The sequence below is a fragment of the Phodopus roborovskii genome, unplaced genomic scaffold (assembly GCF_943737965.1).
Source record: "Phodopus roborovskii unplaced genomic scaffold, PHOROB, whole genome shotgun sequence".
Classification (NCBI taxonomy): Eukaryota; Metazoa; Chordata; class Mammalia; order Rodentia; family Cricetidae; genus Phodopus; species Phodopus roborovskii.
The window spans coordinates 23,367,573-23,380,373 of NW_026126459.1; the positions used below are offsets into that span (position 1 = coordinate 23,367,573).

General features: G+C 41.6%; 1 protein-coding gene across 2 annotated transcripts in view; it reads left to right on the forward strand.

The window, feature by feature from the left end:
• Positions 1 to 12,801, forward strand: part of Dip2b (disco interacting protein 2 homolog B) — a 176,541-nt gene that overhangs the window by 100,405 nt on the left and 63,335 nt on the right. The window contains exons 5-7 of one of the 2 annotated variants that reach the window (XM_051189898.1): positions 6,474 to 6,686; positions 9,847 to 9,990; positions 10,317 to 10,436. In XM_051189898.1, the coding sequence (XP_051045855.1) occupies positions 6,474 to 6,686; positions 9,847 to 9,990; positions 10,317 to 10,436 (477 nt within the window). The remainder of the gene's footprint in view (positions 1 to 6,473; positions 6,687 to 9,846; positions 9,991 to 10,316; positions 10,437 to 12,801) is intronic. The other variant, XM_051189899.1, reaches the window with a different exon arrangement.

Below are 12,801 nucleotides of genomic sequence, written 5' to 3' on the forward strand. Positions count from 1 at the left end.
GCTTAAACTTGGTATTTTCAATAGCTCTTTGTAAAATTTAAGGTTTTCTAATGAAAGTAATCTCATGCTTAATGTTACTGAATACATTTCATGTACTACTCAGAGGGAGGTAGGGAGGGAGGGCATGTGGGCACAAGACTGAACTAGAGAAAATTAACTTGCCCATAGATGATGTCAAGGTAGATTGCTTTTGGGAGCTAGTAAAGAAGATACTTGAGGAAACAATAATGGACTCTAACAGGGCTAGAAGGTAATGCAATACTGGGACACATATGCAGATTGCACAAGGCCCTGGGTTTGATCCCTTGTACACCCCCACACAAATGAACAAAAAGAAAACAGGATCTGATTGCTATGTCAGAGCTAAGACCCAAGTCAAGAATGATCTTGATTAGTTAACTAGTTAGTAAGGGTGTGTGTGTGCGCGCGCGCACGCAAGCTCGTGTGTGTGTTCAGGCTTGTGTGTGTTTTTGGTTCTCTCCTTCTACCAGTTGGGTTCCAGGGATTGAATTTGGGTTGTCAGGCTTGGTGCAGCACCTTTACCCACTAAGCCATTTAACAGTTCCCACTCCGAATTTAGAGTGGACTGATTGAAAAGGTCACTCCTTAAGCCACTTAAGCCATATTTGCCTCTCATTCTGGACTGTTTCATGTTGAGTATATGCTTTCCTGACAATTTGGAGCACTAGGATTGTTAAGTGTTCAGTCTAGCATCCAAATAGTAGCTAGGTGTTTTGATGCAGGCCTGTAATTACAGCACCAGGGAAGTAGAGGCAGAGGGCAGGGTGGTCAGAGGAGTTGAAGGTCCTTCTGAATTATTTAGCTGGTTTGAGGCCAGTCTGGCCTACATGAATCTGGGTCTCAAAGAACCAAAACAAAATAACATAAATTGTGTCTTGTCTCCAAGTATATTTATAGTATTTGTTTTCTAAGCAGATTTTTCAATAGATGTGGGAAGTACCCAAGAAAAACTGTTTAGTGATACATAAAGATTAAGAGACCCTAGGTAATTAGTGACTGTTTCTTTCCTGTCAGGCAGCCCATGGCCCTGCTCTTAGATTCTCTGACCAGTTTTTATCCCCTAGCCAGCTTTCTGCACAAAAGGATTATTGTGGAATATAAAAGTCCTCTTAGGTAGTTTTCAGTCTCCCTAAAAACTACATGGCAAATGAGTGTCCACTCTTGTGAGTTTAGTGTTTAGTTTAAATGGCTCAGAATTTGTAGCCTAAAATAGATATAGCCCCTATCCCCAGAACAGACCTTAAAAAAAAAAAAAAAAAAAGTTTATTTGTTTATCTGTGCATTCACAAGGAAGGTATGTGTTGAGGTGTGAGGACGGCCTGCAGGAGACAGTTCTCTCCTTGGCACCATGAGACTTGGGAATCAAACCCTCAGCTTGTCGGGTAAGCAGCAAGCACCTTCAGCTCTGAGCTCTCTAACTGCCCAGAACTAACTGTCTTCCTTGTTATATGCATATGCTTTCTCCTAGATCTCATCTTATTCTGTAAAGACTTTTCTCCCCAAGTTTTAAATTTTCCTTTGCCCATGTAAAAACCTTCTCTCCTCAGAGTGTTTCTGGAAGCGCCGATGTATCTGGCCAATCCAGGCAGGAGAAATGACTTTTTTGTGTGATGGAACCCGTCCACATTTACCCTCCCCCAGAAGATCAAGCCTTAACTGTTCTCCATCTCTATACATTAATTTGCATTTTTCTAGATGCTTATATAGCAGCCATGCAGTTTGTTCTTCTCACAGTGGAGGAAAGGTATGGCTGTTTTTGAGCTTAAGATTTTGAGATTCCTCAATGTTATACCTGCCCAGCAGAGATCGCCCTTGGCTGAGTTAGGCTCCACCACATAGTAGACTAGTTTACCTATCCATTTGTCTACACTTGTACATTTGAGGTGTTTCTCATTTTAAGCTATTTCAAGAAACATTCATGTATAGGTACATGCTTTGATTTTTCTTGGAAAAGGACCCAGGAGTACAGTGAATAGCTAATACAACAAACATTCAAATTTTTGTGTGTATGGATGTTTTTTTCTGAGTGGCTGTGTAGATCTCTGGAGCTTGGAGTTATAGACAATTGTGGACTGCTGTGTGGGTGCTAGGAGTCCAACCAGGGTCCTTTGGAAGAACAGCCAGTGCCCTTAATTGTTGAGCCATCTCTTCAGCCCCAAGTGTTTACTTTTTTAAAATAAGCATTTTAAATATAATGTTTACGCATGACTAAAGTCATAAGCAATTAAGAACAGTTAGTAAACTTTGGACTTTTCTTCCCTTAAAAACAATAAGCTACCCAGGCAGTGGTAGCACATGCTTTTTATTCCAGCACTTGGGAAGCAGAGGCAGGTGGAGCTCAGTGAGTTCAAGGCTAGCCTGGTCTACAAAGCAAGTTCCAGGATGGTCAGGGTTATACAGAGAAACCTTGTCTTGAAAAACCAAACCAAACCAAAACCAAAACCAAACCAAACAAAACAAAACACCTAAATAGAGCAGTGATTGCCAACCTTCCCAATGGTGAGACCCTTTAATACAGTTCCTTATGTTGTGGTGATCTCAACCATAAAATTATTTCATCGCTACTTCATAACTGTAATTTTGTTACTGTTATGAATTTTAATGTAAATGTTTGATATGCACTATTGGGGTCGAGGCCCCAGATTGAGAACTACTGAAATGGATGCTAGGCTTCTGATGAACAATATCAAATGATGTTGTATTAAATCACATTATACCACAAAGAGCAAACCATGGTTTAAAAATGGTTTTCTGGGTGCTGGAGAGATGGCTCAGAGGTTAAGAGCACTGACTGTTCTTCCAGAGGTCCTGAGTTCAATTCCCAGCACATGGTGGGTCACAGCCATCTATAATGAGGAAAAAATGGTTTTCTGGCCATAACTCATGGCCAGTGGACATGAGTGGACATAACTCAATGGCAGTGTGTTTGCCTAGCGTGCATGAAGTCTTAGGTTCAACCCTGAGAACCAGACAACAACAGTAAAGTAAGTTTGAGCTCTAGGTAGGGACTCATGACTGTAATCCCAGCACTTAGGAGGCAGAGGCAAGACTGAGTGTCACGAGTTCAAGGCCAAGCTATCCAGGGCTACATAGTGAAGTGGCTTAGCAGGTAACAACAGCACTTGCTGCCAAGCCTGACAACCTGAAGTCAGTACCCAGGACCCATATTAGAAAGAGAAACCAACTTCTGCACGTTGTTCTTCAACCTCCATAAGTGTACTGTGGCATGTGCTCAACTCTCCAACAAATAAACAGAATTTTAAATTCCCCAAACCAAAAAAAATTTTTTTTTAATTTTGCCCAAATTCCTACAAATATTCTTGGTTGACAATTTTTTTAATACTACAAAATAATAATATTTAAAAGAGATTATTTTGATTTTTTTTTTTTTTTTTAAAGTTGTAGGCTCAGGCAAGTATGGTGGCCCATGGCTGTAAACCCATCCCCAGGAGACAGGATTGAGAAGACCTCTAGTCCAGCCTTACCTGCATAGCAAAACCTGATCTCAAAAAAAGAGAAAAGGAAAGAGAACTCAGCAGGCTCAGAGCAGTGATTAGCATTGCACATTTCTTGAGAATTCTACACAAGTTGTAACCTGTAGCAGCCACATTCCTTGGGTTGTGTTGGGTTGCGTGATCATCATAGCAAATGTTTTTCTTTTTTTTCTACCAACCTTCAGGTTTTCATTCTCTTTGCTCTCATTCATTATTTTTATTTTATGTATATGGATGTTTTGTCTGCATCCAATTATTCTGTCTTAAAAAAATTATCTTATTGTTTGTGTTTGTGTGAATGCCCGTGGAGGCAGCAGGTGCCATCAGAGCCCTTGCAGCTGGAGTTGTAGGTGTTTGTGATACCCTGACAAGGGTGGGGGGATCTGAACTCAGCTCTTCTGATACAGAAGTAGGTGCTCCTAGCCACTGAGCCATCCCTTCAGGGCCTTATTTAAATTGTTGTTAAGGAAACTATCAGATACTATGGCAGATCAGAAAGACAGGACACTCTTTATCATCAGGCCTGTGTGACATGAGAGGGTAGCTGTGAGCTGGGCCGGCCCTACAGTGGCATATTTCCTTGCATGTCCTTGCCCTCGATTGTGCCCTCACCTCTGTCAGTCTTGCTCTGTGTGCTTCAGCTAGTTTCCATTTTGGTAATATCTTCAAATATGCCTTGTTTTCTGTCTCTGCTGTGTTTTCTCACATGCTATACCTGATGCTGTTCCTGTGCCTCTCCGCTAATTCCTATTTACCCTGCAGGGCAGGGGAGCATGTAAGAGAGAGCAGTATGTCTTCTCCCTCAGTATCTCATCCCACCCACTGGGATAGTGCTCAGTCCTATTTGTTGAATGGATAAACAGGCTTCACAATGAATCATTTTAACTTCACGTTACAAGGGAAGTGGCGGGCCTCAGAGTTCAAGTGGAAGACAGACACCAAAGCCACCCATGTTTTCCCCTAGCCTAAGCTATTCCATAGCTATATGGCAGTACACATCCAGAGAAGGACTACCAGGCAGAGCAGGTAATTGAATTGAACCACTAAACCTAATTGCATAATTGATCAAATGCAGAAACATAATGCAGTCAGTTTTCCATAAATCAAATAATGAAAATACTAGCTTTACTATCTGTAAAAATTGATTTATTCTGGTTTTAGATTTACACAAATTAAAATGACACTGTAGGGGCAGCTTGTAAATCCAGAGGCCTTTGTGGGATTCTGAGATGTTACCCCCAAAATATTTTATTCTCATGGTGAGGGTCACAAATTTCACTGCCTCCCTGACCCCCACTTTCTGCTTGTTTATAGAATCTTTTCCTTTCAAGGAATTTTTAGAGTATTTTCTAGAAGTTACTAAAAAAAAAAAAGCTTTTGTTAAATCCATTCTTTGCATTTCCCTTTGACCATTCCTTGTTATATTATATTATGCACCTTTTCTCTTTAGGGAGCCCTCTTTATTATTATGACATTTCTGGGGCCTCTGTCTGTCCATCCGTCCATCCATCCCCCGCCCTGTCTCATACCTCCTCACAATGTACTGCACTTACACTGAAGTACTTAAAACCCTGGGCCTAGATAAGTCCTCCTCCCAGAGAGTTCTTGGCTTGTTCTATTTCTTACAGCATGTTGTGTTCTTGTGTGGGGTTGTGTATGGCCAGTACCACACCGAATGGCTTTTAGTGGCACATACTATTCATAGGCATTCATATGTCTCAGTCTCCCTAGGACCTGATGCAGTTTCAGCATACAGTGCATCACAAACCATCATCGTTCTTGGGCTGTGGGTCTCCTTTATGTGAGGCAATGCATTGCTGGTTTTCCTGAACAAGAGGAAAAGGTGTGGCCATTGCTTTAGCTTTGGTACTCTGGGATTATAGGTTAGACTTTTGGATTCTGGGTTACTGTAGGGTTTTTGTGTAGTTCAACTTCCATTGTGGAGTGTTAGCAGTTTTCCTTCCCTCTTGTTTATTTCACTGGCTCTTTGAACCACTGCATGTCTTGGACCCACGGATATCTGAATTAGGTGAAAAATTTGTGTAGAACTGAGCGTGACATTTTTCATTAAAAAAGAAAAACTGAGTGGGACCAGGGACCTGGTAGTTACTTATACAGCCTGTATAAGGCCCTGGGTTCCATTCTTAGCACTGCAAAAACAAGAACCAAGTGAAGGAGTTCATTCATCCCATAGATCACTAGTTAGAGCCACCCGTGTCATTTAGAAGTTTTTTTCCCAGGTCGGATGGATGGTGACTCTCGAATGCCTTGTAGACTCTAGCCAGAGATAATTCCGCCTTCTCCCCAGCTTTGACCTCCCTATATTTGCTTGAACTTTAGTTTTTGTTTTGTTTTGTTTTTTTTCCAACAAGCTGTTCCAATTTAGGCCTGCTTTCTAAAGTCAGACCCAGGCTTAGTCAAGGCACCAGGAAATTCTCAGACTTCACCATGTTTGGAAACCTCACCTGTACCCTGTGACCAGCTACCTTGTCCAGTAGAGCAAGCAGCACCTCCAGGCTAAGGCAACCTCTCTCCGGACAGAGTTGAGTCCCATCATCCAGCCCTCATGGAACTTTTTAACAGAAGCAGCCTCTGTGTCCCCTTTTAAGCAGAGATAATACACACAAAAAGCCATGTGGCCACCCATCACAAGGTCTCTAACAAGCAGGCAAACCAGAATTTAGACATCCATTCATCTCAGGACAGGAAAGTAATTAAATTCTTAAAACATTTTGTTAAAGTTTAACGTGGTCTTCTGAGGTCAACATTCTGTTTTGTTAGGTGTGGCCCACAGATCTCTCTTTCACGTCTTAAGAAATGTCACCTGTTAATCTAACTTGAGAATGCTAGTGTTTTTTTGCTGGTGTCAACATGGGTGTGTAGTCAATGAGCAAGAACTAACTGAACAGTCTGTGCTCAAGGCAGGATCGAGACTTCTTTTTTTCTAATTCCACACAGACACGTCTTCGGCCTCTGAGGATGAGGGCTCTCTGAGACGCCAGGCTGCGCTCTCTGCTGCCTTGCAACAAAGCTTGCAGAATGCTGAGTCTTGGATCAACCGCTCAATTCAGGGATCGTCCACCTCTTCATCCGCATCTTCTACGCTGTCCCACGGAGAGGTCAAAGGAACCAGTGGGTCTCTAGTGGATGTATTTGCCAATACCCGAATAGGTAGGAGTTGGATCTACCCAAGAAACCCACCTAATGTTCCATTTGGCACCCAGTATCCTGGAAACAGTTTATGTTGTGTTAGGTTTTCAATGTGGGCTAAAAAAATATGATCACAAAGAACAGTTCGTGAGGCTGAGAAGAAAACACCAGCAATATATTTGTTGCAGGAATAATAGGTATCATCAGCATTATTGATACAAATGTTTTTCACCTGAAGCCATATCTATTTCCATAAGCAATTCTGAAGCTGCAAAATAACACCAGTCTTAGTATGTGATTATCCCACAAGAGAAATAGTCCCTATATCAAGAGCTACTAAAATATGTAGCACCTTAGATTTCCCAGAAACACTGTCTATATTTCATAAAACATAACATATTTAATCTGAGCAAATTCTACACTAAGCCATTGCCAGCAAGGCCTTTTTGCTTTGTCCTTAGCCTAAAGACTGGATTTATGTTGCTTGCTGTGGTGATGTTGCTGCATGAGAAGTATACAGGCTGAGGGTCGGCACGTCGAGCTCCTGGCTGCTGCTGCTGCTATTGTATGGTGTATAGCTGTTGCTTGGTTCTGCTTTATGTATTTGTGAGTTTTGTTTTTGTTTTTTCTCAGGTCTCTACTTACTTGGTGGCACCAATTGCACTAAGTCATGTCCTTGCACTGTGTCTGATGTCTTTCTTCTTTTTTCTTGACAACCAGTCACATTTCATTATCTAATTGTCATCTCAGTAACCTTTATGTATCACTTTATATAATATTTTAATTTCATTTCTGAAAAGAAAGCTCTGGAAAGTTATAGTTAAAGATAGCTACCTTGTAGGTATAAAAGCCACACATCATTGTGGTGACCCACTCTGCACTTTTTAGCCTATTGTGTATCACTGAGCCTCCCAGTGCAGCCAGACATAGACAGGCATATTTCCCACCACTCTGTCACAGAGAACAAGCAGCAGAGTAATGGCGGGAGAATTTATTGATGAATATGTCTAAAAGAAAGCTTTTCCACTTGAGAAAGAAACCCAAACACCTATTTTACATTGTCTGGATTTTATTAAGATGACTTAATGTGACTTCCTATTTTTCTGTTAATTTTTTTTAGCTGAGTTGCAGAAACCATCTAATCCAGTATTGCTGCTTTGGATGTTAGCTCCTATGGAAATAGTACCTGTTCCTTAAAAGAGACTATAATCTACAGGGAATGGTGGCTCATGCCTTTAATCCCAGCATTCAGGAGGAAGAGGCAAGCAGCAGAGGCAGATCTCTGAGTTTGAGGCTAGCTTGGTCACATAGTGAGTTCCCAGACAGTTGGGGCTATGCAGAGAGACTCTGCCTCGGAGAAGATAAGACCGTGATTGTATGGATTACACGTCGGTGTTGCCATCTTGGCGTGCAGTCTAGATTTAGTTTAGAGCATGTAGGGATTTGACTTTGATTTTGTAAAATGTAAATTGTCCTAAATAAAATTAAGTCACTACCTGCTTTTCTTAGCAATTTATCTTGAACATCTCTTAAATATTTATAATTATGCTTTTCTTCTTGTGATTTTAAAGTGTATTACTGTCTTTCTATGACTTAGTTTATTTAGCCACGCTCTTATTTTGGACAATGAAGTAGTGAAGTAGTGTGCAGTGCTATCCTCTTACAAAAATTGCTCAGGTGGACGTGCTGGGTCAAATACAGTATAAAATACACATTTTTTAAAAATGTTTATTTATTTAGGTTTTTCGAGATGGTTTCTCTGGAACTTTCTCTGTAGACCAGGCTGTCCTCAAACTCACAGAAATCCTCCTGCCTCTGCCTCCCAAGTGCTGGGATTAAAGGCATGTGCCACCAATGCCCTGATAAAATACACATTTCTAATTAGGTGTGGTGGCGGACACCTACAATTCCAGCAAGTGGAAGGTTGAGGCAGGATTAAGGCTGACCCGAGCTACATAGAAGGATCCCTTCTTCAAAACAAAACAAACAACAGCTGAGTGTGGTGGCACAGCACACCTGTAGTCCCACACTTGGGAGGCGGGAACAGGAGATCCACAAAAGAACAAACTTAGTGCTTTATTTTTCCCACATTATACACATTGATCTCATCATACCAGTTACATTTCAGACTTTAAAAAGCATTATTTCTAAAACTAATACTCATAGACCTTTGAAACACAGAAACTTTTCTCTTACATTGATCTTAGAAGGCACATTTCTCCTTTTAATGCCCTTTAGTGGCTTTCCATTATTTTTGTGTCATATGGTGTGTGTCCTTTAATTACCTTCAGAAGGTTTTGCTTTGTTTTTTTGTGGCATAGCTTCATTCAGTAGCTTTCTTCTAACTTAGGTCGCTGACTTTCTCATATCAGTGTACTTCATGGACACTGAGCAAGATGGTGCGTACCTGTATCCCAGCACTTGGAAGGTAGAAGCAGGAGGATTAGCTTACCTGGCTGATGAGATCCTGTCTCAAAAAACAAAAGTCAAAAGAACTTTTCCATGAAGGAGCATATGTGGGTTAATCTCTACTTAGAGCAAGAAATAGCCTTGCTTGAACGGGTCCAATTCAACGATAGACCATTTCATCAAAATTAGAAGTTGACTTTATCTTGTTTTCTTTCCTCTAAGAACATTGGTCTCTGACCCAGTCCAAGCCACCATTTAGCGCTTGGGTAGAAGGGGAACATCCTAGATAAAACATGACATAAAGAAGTGTTCAAGGAACTAGAGAACTAGTGGCAGATCGGGCACTTACTCACTTTGGTTCCATTTTGAAATGACTTTTACACCATTGGATTCCTATTATCCACTCTGTATAGAAAAATGCTTTTGAGAAACATTGGCTATGTGATTTGATCTAATAACTAAAACTACTCAGGTCTTGAACTTTTGGAAAGTTGATTTGCTCTGGTTTGCCAATAATTTGCTAGTAGACTGTGATTAAAATTTTGTTTTAGGGCTGGTGAGATGGCTCAACAGGTAAAAGTACTTGCAGGCATCCTTGGGACCTGCAACAGAAGGAGAGAGCTAACTCACAATACACGATAATAATAATAATGTCAATAAATATTTTTTAAAGTTTGTTTTAAAAGAGCTAATGATTTTTATTCCTTCTAAAGACTTGGTTATTTTTTGCTGTTAATACCATGTGATTCTAAGTTCTGTCTTTTCCCCTCAGAGAATGTGTCGGCCCCTCCCGATGTCACTGCAACTACCTCTTCCTCCTCCCTTCGCCCGGCAAACATTGACCTGCCCCCTTCCGGCATAGTTAAAGGCATGCACAAAGGATCCAACAGATCCAGCCTTATGGATACGGCTGATGGTATGGAGTCCCTTGGAGTAAGGTTAGGGAGTATATGTTAAACTGGGAAAATTCAAATCCTCCCCAGCAGCTCTTCCCAGTTGCCCCAGCTGCAGAGACAGACATACTGCTGCTGGCTCACTTCTTCCCACTTGGTGTTTATGAAAGGTACTATGAACCACATGTGGAAGGAAAAAAGGCACTTAAATCCTTATAAGTCTCATTGGTAATAAAAAGCTTAATAGTTAAGTTTTTTTTTTTTTTTAAAGGAAGGAAAGTCTTTTGAGGTAATTGAGGAAATAAATTATACTTATTTTACTCAGTTTACTACTATTTTTCTCTTACAGGTGTTCCTGTCAATAGCAGAGTATCCACAAAAATCCAGCAGCTTCTCAGCACTCTGAAAAGACCCAAACGGCCTCCCTTAAAGGAGTTTTTTGTGGACGACTCTGAAGAAATTGTGGAAGGTAGTAGTAAAGGTTCCAGAAGCACACACCCACTAGCAGCCAGCACCTGCTGGGTGTGTATAGCAGGAGCTCCCTCGGTGGCTACTTTCCCTAAGGGTCATTTTTGCCTTAGGGCTCAGGGAGAAGGGGTTGATGAGATGGGTGAGGAGGATGGGGAGCTTAGATAGTCCCTGTTAGTGTGTGTGGTCTTTATGCTCAGTCAGTGAGTCAGAAGTGTGTGTGTGTGTGTGTGTGTGTGTGTGTGTGTGTGTGTGTGTGTGAGAGAGAGAGAGAGAGAGAGAGAGACCTCCCTCCCTTTCCCCCCACTCCACAAGTAGGGTGATGCCATCCAGGAGGGGTCATCTAAATCTGTCAAGTCATTTGAAGTAGGGACTAGGACTTCTCTCCTGTCTCTAGGTTAAGGCGGTATCCCTCCATGGGGTATGTGTCTACAAGGTCCTTTTGTGCACCAGGAATACATCCTGGTTCCACTGTCTGAGGTCCCTTACACTGCCCGGGCCTTCTAGCTGAGACCCATGTCAGGGGGTCTGAGTCACTCCCATATTGGATTCCCAGATGTCTAGTCTGGGGGCCCAGTAGCTCCTTGTTCAGGTCAGCTGTCTCTATGTGTTTCTGCAACCTGGTCTTGTCCTCTCTCTGCATCTCGATTCTAGTTCGACTCAGTGTTTAGTTGTGGGTATTTGCTTCTGTTTCCAACAGGTACTAGATGAGGGCTCCATGATGGTGGATACATTAGTTGTTGATCTCATTATCAGGGAAGGGCATTTATGGTAGACTTTCTTTCCACTGTTGCTCAAATTGTTAGTTGGAGTCAGTCTTGTAGGTCTCTAGACATTTCTTTAGGTTCAGTTTTCTCTTCAAACCAATAATGGCTCCCTCTTTTATGTTCTCTCTCTCTCTCTCTCTCTCTCTCTCTCTCTCTCTCTCTCTCTCTGTCTCTCTCTCTCTCTCTCTCTCTCTCTGTCTCTCTCTCTCTCTCTCTCTCTCTCTTCGCTCTTCTATCCCTCCCCTGACTCAATATTCCTAGTCCCATGTACTTTCCTCCCCTTCTCTTTCTCTTAGTTCCCTCTCCCTTCACTGCCCCCCTCCACTCCTCATGTGCTCTGGAGAACTTGTTGCTTCCCCCTTCTGTGAGTGACCTTATATGAATCTTTTAGAATCTACCTTGTATCCTAGTTCCTCTGGCGGTGTGAATTATAGGCTGGTGATTCTTTGCTCTATGTCTAAAATCCATATATAAGTGAGTACATACTGTGTTCCTCTTTTTGTGACTGGGTTACCTCATTCAGGATGGTTTCTTCAAGTTCCATCCACTTGCCTGTGAATTTCCAGATTCCATTGTTTTTTTTTTTCCTCCACAGAGTAGTATTCCATTGTGTAGATGTGCCACATCTTCTTTATCCATTCTTCAGTTGAGGGGCATCTAGATTGCTTCCAGGTTCTTGCTATTACAAATAATGCTGCTATGAACATAGTTGAGTACATGTCTTTATTGCATGGATGTGGATCATTTGGGTATATGCCTAAGAGGGGGATTGCCGGGTCCTGTGGTAAACTAATTCCCATTTTCCTGAAGAACCACCATATTGATCTCCAAAATGGCTGTACAAGTTTGCACTCCCATCAGCAGTGGAGGAGTGTTCCCCTTTCTCCACATCCTCTCCAACATAAGTCATCACTGGTGTTTCTAATTTTAGCCATTCTGGCAGGAGTAAGATGGTATCTCAAAGTTGTTTTGATTTGCATTTCCCTGATAGCTAAGGATGCTGAACACTTTCTTAAGTGACTTTCAGCCTTTTAAATTTCCTCTATTCAGAATTCTCTCTTCAGTTCTGTACCCCATTTTAAAAATAGGGTTATTTGGTGTTTTGTTGGCTACTTTCTTGAGTTCTTTGTATATTTTGGAGATCAGCCCTTTGTCAGATGTAGGATTGGTGAAAATCTTTTCCCAGTCTGTGGGCTGCCATTTGGTCTTGTCAACTGCGTCCTCTGCCTTATAGAAGCTTCTCAGTTTGAGGAGGTCCCATTTATTAATTATCGATCTTAGTGTATGTGCTACTGGTGTTACGTTCAGGAAGTGGTCTCCTATACCAATTTGTTCAAAGGTACCTCCTACTTTCTCTTCTAAGAGGTTCAGTGTGGCTGGATTTATATTCAGGTCTTTGATCCATTTGGACTTGAGTTTTGTGCATGGCGATAGACACGGGTCTATCTGCATTCTTCTACACACCATCATCCAACTGTGCCAGTTGTTGTTGAAGATGCTTTCCGCCCACCATTGTATACTTTTATTTGTTTTGTCAAAAATCAGGTGTTTGTAGGTGTGTGGTTTAATATCAGGATTTTCAATTTGATTCCATTGGTT